The sequence below is a fragment of the Heterocephalus glaber genome, unplaced genomic scaffold (assembly GCF_053883595.1).
Source record: "Heterocephalus glaber isolate CG9 unplaced genomic scaffold, H.glaber_assembly_v1.0 deba00001481, whole genome shotgun sequence".
Taxonomy (NCBI): Eukaryota; Metazoa; Chordata; class Mammalia; order Rodentia; family Bathyergidae; genus Heterocephalus; species Heterocephalus glaber.
The window spans coordinates 50,949,747-50,970,753 of record NW_028258317.1 but is presented as its reverse complement, the minus strand read 5'-3'; the positions used below and the strand labels follow the sequence as shown (position 1 = coordinate 50,970,753).

The window sequence follows — 21,007 nt, the reverse complement described above, 5'->3', positions numbered from 1 at the left end:
AAGGAAATAAAATAAAATTCAGTATGAAAGAAGCACAGCACCCAATAATTTGATAGAAAAATTATTCATGGTAATAAGCAAGGAAAATGTCTTTATAAAAACTACGGGTACACTGTATTTCAAGAAAAATGTATCTTATGTATATTACTAACTTGAAAAATAAAGAAAAAAATTTCAGGCATTTAAGATACAAAAGCAAGTCACTTTCCAGGAGGAGAGAGGAATCCAAGTCCCACAGTAACATGGACTGTCCCAATATAATAAAATAGTGACCACAAAGTTCTAACGTAAGTATTCCCAAAGGATACCACCAAGTTATTTTTCAGGAATGCCAGACAGTCTCAAACATTACATTAAAAAAAAAGAGAAGTTCTGAAACTCAGAGATTACAGTGCTTACAAATTCTTTCTGATAAAAGGAGAAAACACTGGACAAGGAAATTCAGCCAATTAAAAAATAATAAAAAATTATGTAGCAATATTTGCAAAGTCCAAAGGGAAATTGTGATCCAGAAATTCTATATCTAATCAAATAATCCTTTAAATAGTAAAACAAAAGACATATATTCTCAAATACAGCATCAATAATTTGAAATTACCTGACTATAAAATTCAGTTAATCGGGACATGAATTGTTTTGTTTTATTCTGGTGCTATGGATGCAACCCAGGGGCTTGCACATACTAGGTAATCACTAAATCACTCAGCCTCAGGCAATGGATTAACTCAGGAATGGAGAAGACAAGGTACTGATGAGTATTAAACCATTTAAATACAAAACTACAAAACAACAAAAGTATGAAAGAATGTAAATGTTAAAACCTTGACAATGTAAAGAATACAATCCAACAAAAGTAGGAGGTGGGACAAAGTTAAAAGCATAATTTGCTCTTCTTTTATGAGATGGAGTCAATACTCATCTGAAAATTGAAAACTGTAGTTTAAAAATGTCTACTTTATGTTCTCTGTAATTTGTTTTTTCTCTTTAATTCATATCTTTTGTAGGAGAAAAGTACATTATCTGAAAGTCAGCAGTTTCTTCTCTTTTCAGTTTCTCTTTCTTCTGTTAGATTCAAGTAAAAGTAAATTAATAACTATTAAAAATATTCTGTATATTTAGACAGCTTTCAGAAGGGCATGGTTCAGGGCCTCCCAAATGAGTATTAGTAGAAGAATCACCCGGGAGGACTTACTAAAAAGATTTGCTGGGCTTCACCATCAGAGACACTGATTAAGTAGATATGGGTTGGTCTCAATAATGTGCTTCTTTTTTTTTTCCTTCAGTATAGGGACTGAACATAGGGCCTTCGCAATGAACTAAAACCCCATCCTTTTTTATTATTATTTTGAAACAGGGGCTCGCTGAGTTGTTAAGTTGCCTAGGCTGGGCCCAGTCATGTGATCCCCCTACCTCAGCCTCTCAGAGTGCTAGGAATACAAATGTGTTCTACCAAGCCCAGGTAATAACATGCATTTCTAACAAGCTCCCAGCTGAGATGGACACTGCCATTCAACATACCACATCATGGAGCACTAGCATAGAGAGATACCTGAGATGCAATGTACTAACTTGTATTTCATGGTAGTGACACAGGATATTTTAACTTTCCTCTTTTTTTTTTATTTTTGGTATTGTTTAAATTCTTTTATAATGAATGTTCCACCTTCATCCAAACAATAAAGTTATTATTCTACAAAAGGAAACAAGAAACATTAACCTATTTTTAACAGCCACAAATGTACAAAAGCTTTCTGAGATCTTTTTCTTCCTCTCAAAAGTAACAAGAGTTTTTCTGTACAAAGTGGCAGAGGCAGAGATGAATTCTGTTTCTGAAAGAAACTATTATTTACTATTTCAAAAAGAGGCATATATAGCTAGTTGTGGAAGCACATACCCATAATCTCGTAATCCCAGCACTTCGAGGCTGAGGCAAGAGGATCACAAGTTCAAGCTCAGCCTGGGCAACTGAGTGAGACCTTGTTTCAAAATGAAGGCTAAAAAGGGCTGGCAATGAAGAAATAAAACAAATTCTATTAATGCTTAAAAGTGCCAAGAAGTGCTCTGCTCATTCATCTGATACAACCCGGAATTTTCCTGTTTTGAACCAAAAAAATGTTTAAATCTAAAGTAAAGCTTTAATAGTCATTTTAAGAATGCTTCGCTTTCTGATACCATTGGGTCATAGGCCATGGCAACCATACCTACACCCCAATGCTGTCTTCCTTATTTTGTAAAAAGATAACCAGATGGCCAGGTACCACAGTGCATGTACACAATGCATAATCTTAAAACATAATTGTGCATCATGGGGTCATTTTGGGTCTGAGACCTAACAAATCATTATAAATGCATTACACACCGGGGTCTGTTTTTTCACTTAACTGTAACTGGAAAAGCATGCTATTTTGGATCCTCTTTGTTCCTCAGGACTGCTGATGTCTTCCTGCCTACCAGTAGGTACTCAATAATGTTAATTATTGATTAAAAAAAAATACTTGAAATATCTCTGATACATCTATTTAAAATGCCAAAGAACTATCTTCTGGTTATTAATAATGTCACTTCTTACCGGGATCTGCTAATCCAGTGGTCTCTAACAGTATGTAATCAAATTTCCCCTTCTTCTGCATCAAATTCTCAATAGCCCTAAGGCCACTGTCCCTAGAGAAGACCACAACATACCATAGTTGATTACTCAAATATTTTTAAATGATCATTATAAATACTTTAAAACATATTCAACAAAACAACATAAAAATATCTTTATGCATGTGAAAATTTAACTCTTAAGCACCTAACAAAATGTCTATCCAATATTAACCAATGAGGAAAAGGAAATAGACATATATACAGATAATTTAAAAGAAATTACGTATGTAATGAATTAACACTTTAACTTATTAAAATTAAGTGAGTCAGTATTTATTACTTTTACAGCTTTCTGAGAGAAAAAAATGAACATCCAAAATAATAAAATTTATTACTTCTAGTAGTTTAATAGCTAAAGGGACAGTATCATTAAATACCAGTTAGTTCTATCTTGAATTAGTATTCAATTCTATTTTGAATTATGGTATTATCTATTATTCTTATAATAACAAAAATGAAATATTGTATTACATTTTGGTTAAGAAAATTTGTTATGACTTCATCCCTCCTAATACATTTGATTCAAAGTCAAACATGTAAGGTAGTCCATGATGTAGAAAAAATTTAACTCACTAGAATACACAAGATCAATAATACACGTATTAATTTTCATAATTTATCCAACAAATATTTTAGTTGCTACTCTGTCAGGTACTCTTAGGATTTATGCCAGCTTAATAAACAAAATAGACATTTTCTAGAAAACTTAACTGATGGAACACACACAATTCATCTCATTTGGAAAGTCATTTGTTTTTAAATAGGTTTACTATTTGGAAATAAGACTGATGTATTAAATTTAGAATGTTTTACCTATGAAATGAGATTTTTATGCACCATATATATATATATATATATATATATATATATTTTTTTTTTTTTTTTTTTTTTTTTTTTTTGAGACAAGGTCTTACTATGTAGTTTAGGCTGAGCTTGAATTCACATTGTTGCCCAGACTGGCCTCAAACTTGGTGATCCTCCTGCCTTAGCCTCCTCAGTGCTGGGACTACAGGTGTGTGCTATCACACCCGACTTGTGCTCTATATATTATTTAAATAAACCCTGAAATGGAAAAAAATCTTTAAACTCAATAAAAGGACAAAAGCAGTAGAGTAAATAGGAAAAAAATAGCAAGAAATGCTTTAAGTAAATAACTCTTAAAAATTTATTTCCTATTTGAAAATACAATGAAGCAAACTGTCTAAATTCAGTTAACTTACATAGGAAAATCTAAACTGTAATAAACATTTCTAGTAAACTAAAACAAGCACAGCGTAAACACATTCCTACTTCACTGAACAGCAGAGGCAACCATTTCCAAGTTCCAGCCACTCTTCATAGAGCTCTCCACCTTGACTTACAGCTAAGGATTTCTCTATTGCACTTCCTAGAAAAATTAACAGGAGGCACTCTTTAGACTAGTCACAAGACAACCAAAAACAAACAGGATTTCAAAGCATTAACACCATTTTATAATTTTTATTCTTTCATTCTACCCATTCAGTTTTAAGATTGAAATTACAGTAAGCTAGATTATTTTTGCTTTTAAGAAGATTTAAACCTCTAAAAAGGCAAATTCAAAATTAATGAACATTCCTACTTCCTCTTTAAGCCTCTTACTTGCCAATTCCCATTTCTTAATAAAGTACCTTGAGAACATTTTTTCCTTGTCTACAATAAATCTTCTAGGTAGATGAATATGTTTTATATATTGAATTTTGTATGCCCTATGAACTCTTATCAGATTGTGTTATCTATTTTTGTCTTTTCAATCTCTCTCTAAATTATTTTTATTGGACAGACTGCCCAGTATTCCCAGTATTAGTACATGTCTTAGTTCATTTTAAAAAAGGTTCTGGCCAAGGTATCATGCTCTCATTTAAAAATTAAACTTTAAATCAAATATACAAAAGTTTCCTATTAATGCTTACTTGGAAAGAAGCACATATAAAATATCTGTTACAAGAAAGATTATAAATGTTTTAATTTGTCTGCAATAAAGAAATATACCAGAGCTGGGGCTGCAGCTCAAGGGTAGCATCCATAAGGTCCTGGGTTTAATCCCCAGAACCAAAAAAAAAAAAAAAAGTAAGCAATATACCAAGATTAGTGATCAGTTCTAAATGTTCAGGAAAACAAATGGTCAAATGCAAATGTGTGTGGGGGGAGGGTAGTTTTTCATTCATATATTTTCCATTCATATTTCAGTTAAATGATATAAAAAGCTTTCAAAGGGATTGCTTTAGAATTCAGGTGATAGAGAACATTAATAAAACATAAAGGAAAGTATTGAGATTACTATGAAGGACAAAATTGTGAAAATTATCCCAAACAATGAAGAAAAAGAAAATACAGTAAATGTAACCACTGTGCAAGGGAAAAGAAAGTTAATAAGAAGCTAGGAACAAAACTATTTTTAGAAATCCTAAGATTTCTACGGGGCTGGAGGTATAGCTTAGTGGTAGAGTGCTTACCCAGCATGTGTGAGGCCTGGGTTTGACCTCTACCACTGCGAAAACAAAAACAAAAAATGACGAAAACAGAAAAAAATCTGAGAGTTTTTATTTTGTCTAAAAGAATTTTTCTCTTTAGTCTGCTGATCCAGAAAACAAGTTTTTCTAACATGTGTTCCATGCTGCTCATAAAACCTAGCTCTTTTATTTATTTACAACTGAAAAAATAATACTTTAAGAAATATTGTAATTGAAACTGTATTTTTGGCTGAAAGTGAGATTTTATTGAACTTCATACTTGTGAAGAAAAATTCCTCTAACAGTAGTCAGGGTATTATGTTTAACACTGCTGTATAGATTTTTTTAACCACAGTTTAATATTACAGCCAAAACATTGAAAAGTAGATATATTTTTACAAATAATTTGAGCTGCTTGAGGATAGAGACTAGATGTTTAACGACTAGATGTTTAACTTATTTTTAAAATCTTCAGTTTTAACTGCTTTGAAGATAACATTCAAGGTGAACTTATATCTAAAGCATTTTCAAATGTTTTTCATGAGATGTAATACACAATGTGTAGTCAGTACAAAAACACTTTTTAGTTGCTAAAAACACTTTCTTTCAAGTGTTTATAGATTTTTATGAGAATCACTTATGTAAAAATCTAAGTTAATTCTGTTAGTATGTTATACAAAATAAAATTTTATAGAAACTACTACTTCAGTATCCCAAATCCATACAAAATAAAGCTTGACAGAAATTAATTTCTCCAAAACTATCCATATCAATGTGTTCACATTATAATACTTCCATCCTCATTCTTAAATAGAGAATATCAATTCACGAGTGGAATACACTGTCCTATAAGTTCTCGAAACATGACACTGAATTCTACTTACCTTCACCAAATTCATTTAAAATAACTGCTATTCTTTTACTATGTTGCTCCATTAAAATGTAGTTCAGTAGTGTTGTCTTTCCAGCACCTATAAAACAAAGCAACAAAATTCAAAGACTAATTTTAAAGATACAGAAAAAGATATTTTAGAAATTCTAATGTTTTTAAGCATCTATATGCTATTTTTCATATAATACTCAACCATGGTATAGACACAGGTGTATCTAACCTGAGACCTGTGAGACACATGTGACCCTGGACAGCTAGTAATGAGGCCCTGTAATAATATATTATTTTTACATATAATAAAACACATTTTAAAAGGAAGTTCTGTTACATATTTTAACTATATGAAATATTTTTATATGCGACCCAAGACAACTCTTCACTCAGTGCAGCCCAGGCAAGCCAAAAGGTTGGACATTCATTGCATAGGGAATTCTAAAAACAAGATGAAAGCAATCTTTCAAAACTACTCTAATATGCTTTATAAATGCTTTATATATAAATATATACAAATAATCCTACAAGTTCAATCAGTTTTTCTTCAATTCAATATGACTAGTATTCCTCTTCCTAACTTATAATATCATAAGGGCATCTAAAACTTCTATTGACTAAAGAATCAATGAAGTAATGGCCTCTAAGAAATAAAGGGTTTAATTTAAAAAATGTAAAACATGTAAGTCCTTTTATATGATGACAATTTTTCTAAACCAAGGATATTTGGTTTACATACCTAAAATTTACATATAAAGACCTATCTTTTTTTTTTTTTTGTACCGGGGATTGAACTCAGGTTCTTGTGCTTGGGAGGCAGGCAGCGGAACCACTGAGCTAAATCCCCGGCGAAAGACCTATCTTTTATTTCCACATCAATTAATCAGATATAAATTCAGACTACATGGCCACTTTTATCGTGCTTAAAACTTAATATAAAACTAATTTTTACAAAACGGGGAACAAATAGGAAGTGTAAGACATAATATTCAGTATTTAGAAACACATAAACTATACTAACTTTATCCAGTAGGTGGCATGTTAAACCTAGTACTGTACAATCTAATCAAACAGAAGAAACATCTTGTGAACCAAACTAAACTTTAAAGGAAGGAAAGAAAACCTTTACTGCATAGCACCATTGTTCAATTATATGAATACAAGAGTACTATTTTCTGTTAGTGACTTTCTAGTTTTACTATTACAAAGAGTTTGACTAAAAGATTTTAATACATAGCTTGTACAAGGTTACCATGAATATTTAAAGTAAAAACATATTAGTCAAAGACACATTGCCATTAATTCTCCTCAAAATACTCCCTTTTTTTTTGGTATTGGGAATCGAACTTGGGTCTTTGCACTTACGCAGCAGGTGGCGAAACCACTGAGCTAAATCCCGGCCCCTCCCCTGTCTTTCAATACACTTCTCCCATCATTCTTGCCACTTTCTAAAGCAGTTCCAAAAAGTCTTGTTTCATGTCCTTCTTCAGTTGCACTGTCGCGGCTGCTTCGACGTCTTGAATTGATTCAAAATGTTTACCTTTCATGGTCAATTTGATTTTGGGGAAGAGCTGGAAGTCCCACACTGCCAGATCCAGTGACTTTGGTGGATAAGGGTACACCATATTGTTTTTACAAGCCTGATTTTCTGCAGAAGCAGTCACCTTGTATTTGAGCACATCTCAAAAAGACACACAAGAAGACTTCCACAACTGCTTCAGAAAGTGGCAAGAACAATGGGTGTGTTCAGAGAGAGGGAGAACATTTTAAAGGGGGTAATGGCAATGTGTCTTTTACTATAATAAATTTTTTTAACATTCACTGTATATTTTGATCACACCTCTTACATGTCTGCTGAAATACATTTCCAAGTTTGTAGGGTATATCTAAGAAAGATTTAGGAAGTGTTGACGCATTGGTATCTTTAACACTTTCAGTTATACTCCTTTAAAAGCTTTTGAAGAGATGAAAACTTATGTTTAGAGTGCTTTGTGAAGCTCAATATGACCGAATGTGACATATAGAAGGTACAGACTAGTGCCAGGCCTGTAATCCCAGCACTTGGGAGGCGGCAGGTAGGAGCATCTCCTGGAGTTTGAGGCCAGCCTGAGCTACACAGTGAGTTCAAGGCCAGCCTGAACTACATAGTAAGACCCTGTCTCAAAAAAACCAAAATAAATAAATAAAATAGAACTAAATTTTTTAAAAGAAGGTACAGACTTTAAGGAGACAGAGCAATGAGGAAATTCTTAAAGCCAGTCCAAGTGTGAGACTGACTTCTCAACCAGTGAAAATTAAAGACAGGTGCAAATGCAAGAAACCCTCTAACAGAATTACTAGGGCTTAAGAAATAACTGTTTTGAAGACGAAAGACTTTAAAATACACGTCATTCATTCAAAAGTATCTACTACGGACCAGACGACCAGATTTATGGTGGGCCTTGGGTGAAAGTGAACATGGCAAAGACAATCTCTGCCTCCATGACACTTAAAATTGATGTGAAATAGAAAGAAATGGTCCAAAGGGGAAGGGGAAGGGGGGGGGGTGGAGGAAAGGAAAGAAGGGAAAGAAAAAAATAAAGAAAAAATGTAAACAAAGTTCTTGTAAATAGGGAGGGGTGGAAGGGAGGGAAGCTGAATGAGGAAAACACAAGAACCAAGATATATCATGTACAGGTACAAATTCCCAATGATGAATGTGATCATAATGTATACTTAAAATATACCAATAAACTTAATAATAAAAGAATACTGCAGGAGATAGTGGGGAATTTAGATGAATGAAGCAATTACGCTATGTGATGATACATTCAGCAGATTACTAGATGTTATGGAGAACCGAAGAGGTTCATCTAGCCAAAGTAACAGTAAGAAGAAAAGCATCCCAAGGAACTAAAATACCTGGCATCTTTCAAGAAGTAAATTAAAGTGCTGGGCCACCTTTTGGCAGGCTGGAGATTTTGCAAGAGCCAGATCATACAGGTCCCTGTAATTTATGTTAAGGAATTTGAACTTTGATTTGTCAGGATAATTAGAGGGTGGGTGCAGGCTTCAAAGCCTTGTTTCAAAACGCGAGGCTAACTTCGAATCCCACGTTGAGTAATGGAGTGGCAATCCACTGGAGGAGCAAGTGACCCAGCTTCTACCTCATACATATTTGCTCTCGGCCAGAGGGCCCCAGTGCCTAAGGCAAGAGACACCAGCAGCCCCCAAAATCTCAGAGTTCGCGGCAATTTCTGACCGGGATGATTAGTTACCTAAATACCCGGTGATAATTGTGACTGGGATCTTGGGGCCGGGGCCAAGCTTTTCCTCTTCCTCTCTTTGCTTCGTCTCAATGGGAACCAATTCAGGACAATCTTCCTCGCCTGGTTCCTCTTCCTCATCTCCAGTTACAATACCCGGTAACATTCCGATCTGAAGCACACCTCCCCCTCAGCTCAAGAGCTGGGAGCTAAACGCCCAAACACAGCCGCGCACGCCAAGCTCACCAAGCCTGGCCCGTGGTTGACGTCATCACATCGCGACGCGTGGCTCCTCCCGATCTGGCCCCTTTACCTGGGCTCTCGCTGAGGACAGTCCGGCTCCTTAGCCACGCCCCCAGTGGAATCCGGGCGCGCTCCCAGGCGCGTTCTTGAGCCTGAGCTAGGCTGCGCGGAGGCCTTAGGGCTCCGGAGCCAGCCCCGCCCGGACGCGCCTCAGCCTTAAATAGCTGCTGGCGGTTGCTAGGCTGAGACCAGCCTAGTTTGGGGGTAGGTGGCCTGACAGATGTAGTTCCCACAAAGTATACATAGGTTTTATCAACTTGACATTTTGTAAACTCACGGAAAGTTAATTCATAATGTAAGATTGACACCAAAATGTTAATGGTATTTTTTCTACGTATGGATAACCTGTGCAGTTTTTCTCTTTATAATTACTAATTTCATTATATATATCCAATTTTATACAATGAACCTGAATAACTTTTATTTCTCATTATTTATTTGAACTTCAGATCACTTGAGTTCGTTAATCATATTTGCTGAGTCATGATATTCAGTCATCAATAATCCTTGGAGAGACCTCTTTTATATCTATTTAAACCTAACCCTAACCCAAGAATATTGTTACCCTACTTGTGTATCCCTCCTCTGTTCCAATCTACAGCCCCTCCCCTGGGATAGTAACCACAATCATGAGTTGGTTCCAAATTGCTGATCATTCCCTTTTTTTAAAAAAGTCATGGAGATAGATAGATAGATAGATAGATAGATATATACATACTTAGACATATAGAGAGACACTTAGACATGTTGTTTAATTTTGCTCCTTTATCAATTTCACAGAGTATCATACCAAGTATAATCTGGAATTTGGTATATTTTTCAATTCCACTACTGAATTATATTCTATTGTGCATCAATACAGCACCTTATCACTTCCCGTCAATTATTTTCAGGTTTTGCTGTTATGAACAGAGCAGCTGTGAAATTTTTTCCTAGTGTATGTGCACTCAAGTTTCTCTTTAGGGTCTACAGAACACTAGACTTGTTCCTTAGGTTATAAAAATGTTATACTGTACAAGAACAGGCACAATTATTTTTTCAAATGTTTGTACAAATTCATACATTTCCCCAACAATGTATGAGATCTCATTGATCTAAATGTGAATATTAACAGACATTAATTTTGTACCAGTCCACTTAGTACAAAATAATACTTCATTGTCATCTTCATTTGTATTTCCTTTGGTACTAAGAAAGTTGAACATCTCTTCCTATGTTTTAGCCATTTTTAATCCTTAGAACAACCCTAAGCAATATTATTATCCCACTTTGGAACATAAGCCACAGAGAGGTTACATTACTTGGTCAAGTTAGATCATAAAATCTGTCTGATGCAAAGATTGTATTTTTTAAGATCGTATTTTTAATAACTATGCTGCTGCCAATGAATGGTTTTCTTCCTTCGAAATTTCACATAAAATATACTATACATTCCATTATTCTACTGATGTAGATATATATCTTGAAATTCTTTGGTGTAACTATCATACTTATGGGAGAACACAGGTGTGTTAGTCAGCTTTCTGTCCCTGTGGCAAAATATGAGAGAATGAGAAAGGAGGAAAAGTTTATTTTGGCTCACCGTGGTAGAGGTTTCAGTCCATAGTTAGCTGGTTCCACTGCTTTTAGGCCTATAAAGAAGCAGAAACATTGTGACACAATACCCAATACTGACTACTAGAAAGAAGGAGAGGTCTAATTGGAGGATCAAGTCCCCAAATGGCAGAAGGGCATGGTGGAGAAAAGCTGCTGGTTTTATAGCAACCAGGAAGAAAGGAGCCAGGAAGGGAGATATACCCTTCAAAAGCACACCCCCAGACGTGCTCGGCCCACAGGACTCCGGGGCCATCTGGCTGGATTCAGATCCTGTCGTTACTAGGACACAACAAAAGATGGAGGTAGTGAGGCTGAAGCCAGCAGGAACAGTAAATTAAGAAGGACAAGAAAGAAAGTTACCAAACCACACCTCTGCTCCACTCAAGCAGGAGAAATGAACACATCCACATCAAATGAGAGGACCAGAAACCAAATGCTGTGCCACAAACTGGGAGACTCAAGCAAACCCGCTGAATCTCATCTGTCACACAATGACAAGGACGCCCAGGATCGGACTACAGCCACAAAAACATCACCTCCTAAAATAGCAACCCAGGGCCGGGGATTTAGCTCAGTGGTTCCGACGCCTGCCTCGCAAGCGCAAGGTCCCAAGTTCAATACCCGGTACCAAAAATAATAATAATAATAATAATAAAATAAAATAGCGACCCATGCTCTGGATGGTGAATTTAACCCAAACTCTGGTCGTGCTAGGAACAGCACTCAAATTTTGACTCCACCTCAACTTTCTTTGAAAATGAAGCATATTAAGCAAGAGATGACCAAAAATCACCTTCAGTTTATGCGTTTTGAAGCATGAGACCTACAGGGTGTGTTTAGATCCAAGACTATCCCTGCATACTTCTTCCAAGTGAGCTTTACATACAGTTACAGCTGAATGTAATTTCATGACCATTAGAAAGCAAATGGTCCTTATTATTCATCCTTATTTTCTGTAATCTACATAGCAATTCAAGCTGAAAAAAAAAAAGCACACCCCCAGTGACACACCTCTTCCAAACAGGCCCCATCTCTTAATAGCACATTTAGCTATGAACACATCAATAGATCCACCCACTGATGAGTATAGCCCCATAATCCAATCAACTTCCAAAAGCCCTACATCTGAACTCATGAGACTTTGGGAGGATGTTCTAATCTAAACCATAGCACTTGAGGGTCTATACCCCTTACCTCTTCCTCTCTGGTGCTGTCTCCCTGCTCTGCTTGCCTACCACCGTGAAGTGGGCAGCTTTGCTCTGCTACACCCTTCTGCTATGATGTTCCTGCCTTGGAGCCAGCTGATCATGGTCTGAAACCATAAGCCAAATAAGCCATTTCCTCCTTTGACTCGTGAGTTTTGGGTATTTGGTCCCAGCAACAAGGAAGCTAACCAATATGAACGTCATGGCAGAAGGGCATGGTAGAGCAAAGCTACTCACTTTGTAGCACTCAGGAAGCAGAAAGAGAGAAAAGGGCATGGAACAAGATATAACCCTTCAGGCCATGTACCCGTGACTTTCTTTCTCCCACCTCTTACAGTTTCCACCACCTCCCCATAGCGTATTCAATTATTAACTCATCAGTGGATTAATCCACTGATTTAACCAAAGCCCTCATAATCCAATCTAACCCCAAAGTCCTATCTCTGGACATTGCTGCATTGGAAGCAAGCCTTCAACACATGAGCCTTTGGGAGGCATTTCATATCTAAACCGCAACAGCAATGACAGTAGAGGGTTTCAGCAGTTCAAATGAGCTTATAATTATATTCATATATTTTATAGATGGGGAAACTGAGACTTAGAATACCTTGTTCAAGGTCATACAATCAGTAAATGATGGCTCTGGCTCAATCCTGGTCTGCCTTACACTAAACTCCATGCTAATCTAACCAAAGGATTTGCAAACTTTATTCTGTAAAACCAGATAGTAAAAATTTTAGACTCTACAGGCCAAAAAGAAAATTTGAGGACCTTGTAATGGGTACTTACATAATAAGAGAGAAAACAATTTTCTACAAAGTTTAAAATTGAATTTCATATGATTTTCATGTTGTGAAATAATAGTCTTCTTTTCATTTTTAACCTATTAAGAATATTAAAACAGGGGCTGGGAATTTAGCTCAGTGGTTCTGGAGCCTGCCTCAAAAGCTCAAGGTCCAGAGTTCGATTCCCAGTACCACAACAAACAAACAAATAAACAAACAAAAAAAATCCTTAGCTTTCAGGCTATGGGGCCAGGAGAGACACCAGGCCATAGTTGTCAATTCTTGATGTAAAGTAAAGTAATGTAATGTGTTCTTAAATTGGACTAAATAAAAGTTTATAAAAATTGAACTTTCCTACTATTTTTAAGGTCAGTTTATAAATCATCACCTTTGCACTGTGACCTCAAAGTGCTACACACCACAAGTACCATAGTACTAGTAATACTCAGAGGAGGGTCCAAAGCTAAGAAGTTTAACCTGTTCCCTCCAAGGGCACAGATTCCTGGCCAGGGAGACCACATTCAAGTGACACTTGCATCTTTGCACTGTAGAAGGAACCCCACTAGGAAAGAGAAGGGTAGAGCAGATAAGCTCTCAAGTTGACTGGATTCCAACAGCTCAGGTTTGAGAAAATAACCCTGTCATACCTCATTGGGCATAATTCCACAATTCTCTCCATTACTTCATTTTCTACTCTTGAGTAGTTCTGTTAGTTAAAATGAGAAAGAGTAAGTGTTGTAGCTACAGCTAAATCACATGAAAGCTAAAAACAATCCCAACTTGTTTCTTTCTCTCTCTCTCTCCCTCCCCCTCTCTGTCTCTGTCTCTGTCTCTGTGTCTGTCCACTCCCCCCCCTCATTTTTGCAACTTCCTCCAAAGGCAAGGCAAGAACCCTAGTAACTAGCAATAGCTAGTGGTTTAGAAAAAAAGGAAACAGAGCGTTTCAGAATTAACCCAGTTCCTCTTATCTAGCTGGGCAGATAAATATTTTTTAAAAATAATTTTTAAACATTTAATGTTTATCAGACTATTTTATACTTTTCTTTGGGTGCACGTGAACTTGTTGAGAATGTATCTGAAAGGCCAGAGACTAATGGCTCTTATTCTTGTGACTGCTTTGATTGAAGGGAGATTATTGATATTCAAGTACCACATAGTTCTCTGCTAAAATATACTACCATTATAAACATGAAATAATATTTCCTCTCTAGGATATTGAAAGTGACTGGCAGATGAAATATTTATACTTTGGCATTTTTAGGGGGCATGACTTTCATTTCAGTGGCTGTCACTAGTGTTATTTGAGTCAGTTATCTTTGTGGGTTAAGCCATGTTACTAATAAGGCTTAGCTTATAGTCTAGTCACTTGTAAATCAGCTTCTTACAAAATTAAAAAAAGATAAAACATTATTCAAAACCTACAGTCTGACCTACTGAATGTTGCACTGTTGTCTCTAAAATATACATCAGACAAGGAGAAAGGGTTGAGCAAAACAAAAACTGTTGTGTAATGATTTATGTTGTAAGAGTTGAGGAGACAGTCTAAATAGTACCCTTTTCTTGCCAATGGAAACTTAAAATCGACATTTGTGGCTTTAAGTTTGACTTTCTGATTTTTATAGTTTTAAAGACATATGCTCCAAAATCCACAGGCACCTGCTTATGATTTTTAAAGTAAATAAAGGACATAAGAGCAAATGAAATATTTCCATTTTTATTTCTTACTCACACTATTCTCCCAGATTCCCTTAAAGACTATTTCATTGCACTTAACTGAAACACCAAGCTGTTGGCAAGGTCTGCTCTTCTTGATTTCAAGACAAATGTCTTTTGAGTCCCATAGCTCTGTCTCTCAATTAATTCATCACTGTCTTTTTGTCTTTAGTCCTTTTGTGCTGCTATAACAGAATGCCTGAGTCTAGTAATTTATAAATAAGAAATTTATTTCTCAGGTCTAGAGACTATTGAGTCCAAGATCATGGCTTTGATGGGATCAGTGTCTGATGAAGTTCTGGTCTCTATTTCCAAGTTGATGCCTCAAAGTCTGTGTCCTCAGAGAAGACAAATGTTGTGTCCTCACCTGGCATAATGGACAGACAGAAGGGTCAAAGACCCAAACAGCTCCCTTTCAATTCATAAAATCATTAATCCAATCCTTGAGGGCTTAGCCTCATGACTTAATTTTCTAAAAGTCTAGCCCCTTAATATGATAACATTGGTGATTAAGTTTCAACATATGAATTTTGGGAACCCATTCAGACCATAGCAATCATCAAAGTTTCACTTAAGTAGAAACATTCATGAACTCTTCCCTTAGATTAATTTACTTCTTTTCCTCTTATTTAGCATTTTCTTTCTGCCCTTGAGTCTCAGAGTAGCTTGAAACTTCAGTATAGTTTCAAGTCACCCAGCCACTTCTTTGTCTCCATCTCAATCACATCATCTTTATTTAGGGAACTTATTTCAAATCAACATCTTTCAGCATATTTATTCCTCCTGCAAAGTAACTTTACATTATTTTACCAGTCTTTCCACATTATGTCTATAATAATTTAAAAGTTCCTGAAGTAGGAACTCTATTACCCATCCTTCCCATCTTTAATTACAGTAGTACCTGGTTTTTAAGGTATATGCATGACCTCCAGAGAAGAAGATCATTGCCAAGTCTACTCTGAACTGGATATGGTCATGTAAGGAAGTCCTGACCCATGGGATATACACAGAAGTGTCATGTGGCAGCTTCATGGAACCTTGCATCTGTCTTCATTTCTTCTTTCATCCTGCTGCCTGGTATGCAGGAATGATGGCAAGAGCACATCTTGATTATGAAAGATAAGAGCCACATTTTGCAGAATGTAGAGCAGGGACCTGGAAGCAACCAGTGTACTGAAGACTTCATGGAGCAGAGCTGCGAAACAGAGAAATGAACTTATATATTGTCTATATTTCTTTTTGTGCCAGTGAAACTGATAGTGACCAATATTTTTATTTGGCTGTCTTAAAGATAATGTAAAATGATACACTTGGACATGTATTAAATACTATATACATGTATAAAATAAAATACTTGAATGTATTGCCAATATAAGATGTTCAAACAGTACAAAATTATCAGGGTAAAATTGGAGCCACTTTCACTATCTTCAGTTTCATTTTCTTTCATGACATTGCATAACCATTGTGAACATTTTAATGGACATCAGTCTAGAATTTTTATTTTTGTTATGTAATTTTGCCACTGCCACACTAAATATTTTTCTATGTATTTGTACATATGTGTAGCTTTTGCTTTTAATACAAATAGGAACTTACAGAGGTTTTGTTCCAGAACTTACTTTCTTTACTTGACATTAAACACTGATAATTTTTTCTTCTCTCTAGAGATAGGCTATTTAATCCCTTCATGGTATTCCATAATAGAGATATATTGTAATTATTTCATCATGTCTTTGAAAGACATTTGAAGATTGATTAGGTACCTCTGCAAAACATGCTTAATTCAACAGATTTCTTGAGAAATATATGAAAATGTTCTCATTCAATATAGCTTGTACATTTAATAATAAACTTTATTTCTAATATTAAGATTTATTAAGGAAATATAAAGGTTTGTGTCTTAGTTACTTTTCTCATTGCTGAGACAGGAGGAAAGGTTTATTTAGCTCACAGTTTGTAGAGGTTTCAGTTCATAATTGGCTGGCTCCAGGCAGGTGGCATGGCACAGCAACATTGCAGAGGAGAAATAGTTCATGGTAGGCAGAAGGCAAAAGGCAGAAGAGAGCAAGCTACAAACAACAAGCAGCGACCCTCTTACTGTCTCTTATATTTTATCCAGGCTACCTGCTCTTAGGTCGGGTAGCACTCAACTCAGGATGAGGGACCCTTAATCCTACCCAGAACTATGCAAACCAATCAGTGGACTAATTTAGCAATCACACACCTTTGATCCCAGCATCACACACTCCAGATCCAACCACTTCTGAAGTCCCATCAATGATTGTATGAGGTTTTTGGGGGCATCTAGACACAAGCTATAGCAATCTGAATTAAGTGTACTCAATTAATGTTAATATTAATTTTTGTTAACAGTTTTAAGTTACTCATAATTTGTATGTTTTTATGCATATACTGTATTTTATAATAAAGCTCATGTTTTGGATTATGCATTGCTATCAATAAATCTAAATACGTACTTTCATAATTTAATTTTGGTTAGTGAGTTTGGGGCAGTAGTGTACAATATATAGATTAAAAATTCATTGCTGAGTTACTGAAAGAAGAGAAATAAATGAGTATGCATATTGCTCTTTTTGTTCTAATCATGGGGATTGAACCCAGGGTCTTCACAGGGAGATACATCTCCAGCCTTTTATTTACTTTTATTTTTCTTATTTTGAGACAAAGTGGCCTAAATCACTAAGTTGCATAGGCGAGGCTCATACTTGTGACCCTTCTGCTTCAGCCCCTCAGAGTGCTAAGATTACAGATGTGCACCACCATACCAGGTAATTTCACCTTAATTTCAGTGTTGCTTTGTGTTTATTATATAGTTTAGCAATTCACAGCCCTAGGTAGCATGACAAGAAACTGTTAATAGACAATATTAATCCATATCCTTTTTATGCCATAATGTTTCCTTTTACTTTTTATAATTTTACTTATGAAATACTCTCAACCACACAAGCTATTGATGATGACAACAGTAGAAAACTCAGCTTTGGAGTACTTATTTACACATAAATAAGTTCAAAACATATGCATGAATGGTACTTACATAAATAAGTACATATAATTATCAGAACAGAAACAGATCGTTAACATGATTTTTCCTTTGGAGGAGAGAGAATAGGGAGGGTAATATAGGTGACAGACAAAAAAGGGAGAGAGAAGAAAGCTCCCTTCATTTTAAAAATGGCTTTACAAATAGCATGTATTATGCTGGAGGAAAGATAGCCTTTTAAATAAATGGTGTTGGGAAAACTGGCTATCACCTGTAGAAGATTGAACCAGATCCGTATCTCTTACCATGTACTAAACTAAAATAGAAATGAATCAAAGACCTAGATATCAAAACAGAAACACTTAATCTGCTTGAAGATGAAATACATAAAATTCTTGAAGACATAGTCATAGGTAAGGACTTTTTTTTTAACAGAATCCCTACTGCACAAAAAATAACATTAAGAATCAACAAATGAGATTACGTCAAGTTAAAAACCTTCTGCACAGTAAAGGAAACAACCAATAAAGTGAAGAGGAAAATTACAGAATTGGAAAAAAAATTTTTGCTGGCAACACTTCAGATAGAGGACTAATATCTAGCATATAGAAAGAACTAAAAAAAGTTGACCCAAAAAATAAAACACCAAATCATAAAATGGGCAACTGAAATGAATAAACATTTCTCAGAAGAAATACAAATGCCTAATGAATACATGAAAAAACATTCACATCTTTGGCCATGACAGAATGCAAATTAAAATAACTCTGAGATTCCATCCTACTTAAGAAAAAAATGCCCATCAACAAGAAATCTAAAAAAGAAAAATGTTGGCAAGGCTGTGGTAAAAAAAAAAGGAACCCTTCTAGATTGTTTGGTGGGAATGTGAACTTGTACAACCAGTATGGAGATTCCTCAAAAAAACTAAAACTAGAAATTCTCCTTCTAGATATCTTCTTGAAAGAGTTGAAAACATCATATTACATTGATATGTGCATATCAATGTTTATGGCAGCACAATTCATAATAGTTAAATCTGCAAAGCAGTCTATATGTTCATCAACAGATGAATAGATAAAGAATGTGGTATTTATACAAAATGGAGTACTACTTTGTCATAAAGCAAAATAAATTTGACTCATTTGTAGAGAAATGGATGCACTTTGAGATCACAATGTTAAGTGAAATAAATCAAACACACAAGCACAAATATTACATGTTTTCTCTTATATGACAAACCCAAAATATAAATAAAGAGAAACATAAAAGATATTATGAAATAGGGAAATAGATTCTCTGCAAATAGGAAGGAGAACTAGAGCTGGAGGGAGGGGAAGAAAAGAGAGGACAAGGGGAAATGAAAATAATTATAAGATGTGTTATGTATATGTACCAACTCCCTAAAATGAATGCAAACATTATGTATGGCAAACATGTATTAACTTGAGACATTTATAGCTAAATGGATGCACCTTGAGCCCATACTCATAAGTGAAATAAATAGGACACACATGAGTAAATACCGAATCATTTCTCTGGTGTGAGAAACTGAAAATGTAAATGAGGACCAAAATGTATAATAGATATTGTGAAATAGGAAGAAAATGTTCAAAGGGGAAGCAGAACTAGGGAGAGGGGACAGGGGAAAGTAAAGAAGGGGAAAAAAATTGAAAGTAAGAAGGAAAAAATGGAAACAAGGCTTATGTATATAGGAGGGTGGAGGGATTGAAGGGAGAGCAGGGGAATGGGAAAAAATAAGAATCAAAATTTATCATGTACAGGTACAAATTCTCAATGATGAATGTGATCATAAGGTTATACCTAAATGTAGCCGTAAACTCAATAAAATCTACAAAACTAAAAATGTATTTATGATATAATTATGTCTAAAGTTTTATGTATGTCACTGTAGATTTATATTCCTATATTTGCTTGCAGAAAATATTAACAGAAAGCATAATGTTTATATACATGAGTACTGATTTGTAAAATAACAACAATAAATGTGAGATGAAAAATATTTGCTCATCATTTGTAAATTAATTATACATTTATGATCCAGAGTAGTAAAGGATAACAAATAAAAAATGTTTGTACATGTTTGCGTATATACTAGTATATATTCATGTATATTAACATTTATTCATGCTTAGAAGAATATTCACCTTTGCAGTTATATGGGCTACCTTAGAGGGATAAGATAGGTGACACGGACATTATTTTTTCAAATTATATCTTTGTATCATATTACAGGGTATAAAGGCATATAAAATTATGTTTAAATTTGAAAAAAATAAGCTGTATATCAACCTACCTTTTGTGGAGGGCAAACTTAAAGGTATCTATTAAAATATTTATTGCACATATCATTTGACCTGTACTGATTGGAATTTATCCTACATATATACATGTGCAAACATTTATGACATTCCCAGTAGTATTGTTTTAGTGGTGAAATGTTAGAAACATTCTAACTATTCAATTATAGGGGAATAGCTAAAAATGTTTGGTTTATGTTAGATTACTTGTGGTAAGGCAAAGCAAGCTTCACACTATATTTAAATACGGAAACACTAGAAATACCTTTATTTTGAACAGCCTTTAAGAAAAAGTTAGAAAGAGCTTGGATGGAGCATTCTGCATTTTTTTTTTTTTGTACTGGGACTGATGTCAGGGCCTCATACATGCTAAGCACACTCTCTACCACTGAGCTTCTGATTAATAAAAGAACCTGCACTGTAAGATGGTGGATTTCTGATCACAAATGTGAAAAGTTCATCTACAACTTAAATGAGCAAACAGTTTCTTACAACATTCATATCCTACAGATTAAATAAACAATTAAAATTTCTTTAAAATGTTTTCTAAGTTTTATTGTCATTGCATGCTTTAGAGTTAAAGATTACATGCCTTGGCACTGGGGGATTAGCTCAGTGGTTCCACCACCTGCCTCACAAGCACAAGGTCCCAAGTTAAATTAAAACTCTGAAGTTAACAGTTGATTTACCTGGATATGCACGTCAGTAAACATTGAAGAGAAAAACAATTTAATATTTTGTAACAAAAGCAGAGCATGCCTACAATAAACATATCACTACAGGACCAGAGCTCATTGGGGTCTTCACCCTTCCTGGCCAGTGCTCTTTGATC

General features: G+C 35.1%; 1 protein-coding gene across 14 annotated transcripts in view; it reads right to left on the bottom strand.

The window, feature by feature from the left end:
- The window catches only part of Zng1a (Zn regulated GTPase metalloprotein activator 1A), a 58,634-nt gene extending 46,200 nt beyond the window's left edge, over nucleotides 1–12,434 (bottom strand). For 6 of the 14 annotated variants that reach the window (XM_087184067.1, XM_087184070.1, XM_004838193.4 and 3 more), the window contains exons 1-4: nucleotides 9,261–9,516; nucleotides 6,005–6,091; nucleotides 3,940–4,036; nucleotides 2,570–2,661 (exon numbers count right to left, since the gene is read on the bottom strand). In XM_087184067.1, coding sequence (XP_087040193.1) covers nucleotides 2,570–2,661; nucleotides 3,940–4,036; nucleotides 6,005–6,091; nucleotides 9,261–9,414 — 430 coding nt within the window. In that variant the 5' untranslated portion in view covers nucleotides 9,415–9,516. Of the gene's footprint in view, nucleotides 1–1,894; nucleotides 2,005–2,569; nucleotides 2,662–3,939; nucleotides 4,037–6,004; nucleotides 6,092–8,904; nucleotides 9,605–11,133; nucleotides 11,183–12,341 lie in introns of those variants that run through there. The other 8 variants (XR_015440111.1, XM_087184066.1, XM_087184068.1 and 5 more) reach the window with 5 other exon arrangements.
- Between the last annotated feature and the right edge of the window lie 8,573 nt (nucleotides 12,435–21,007).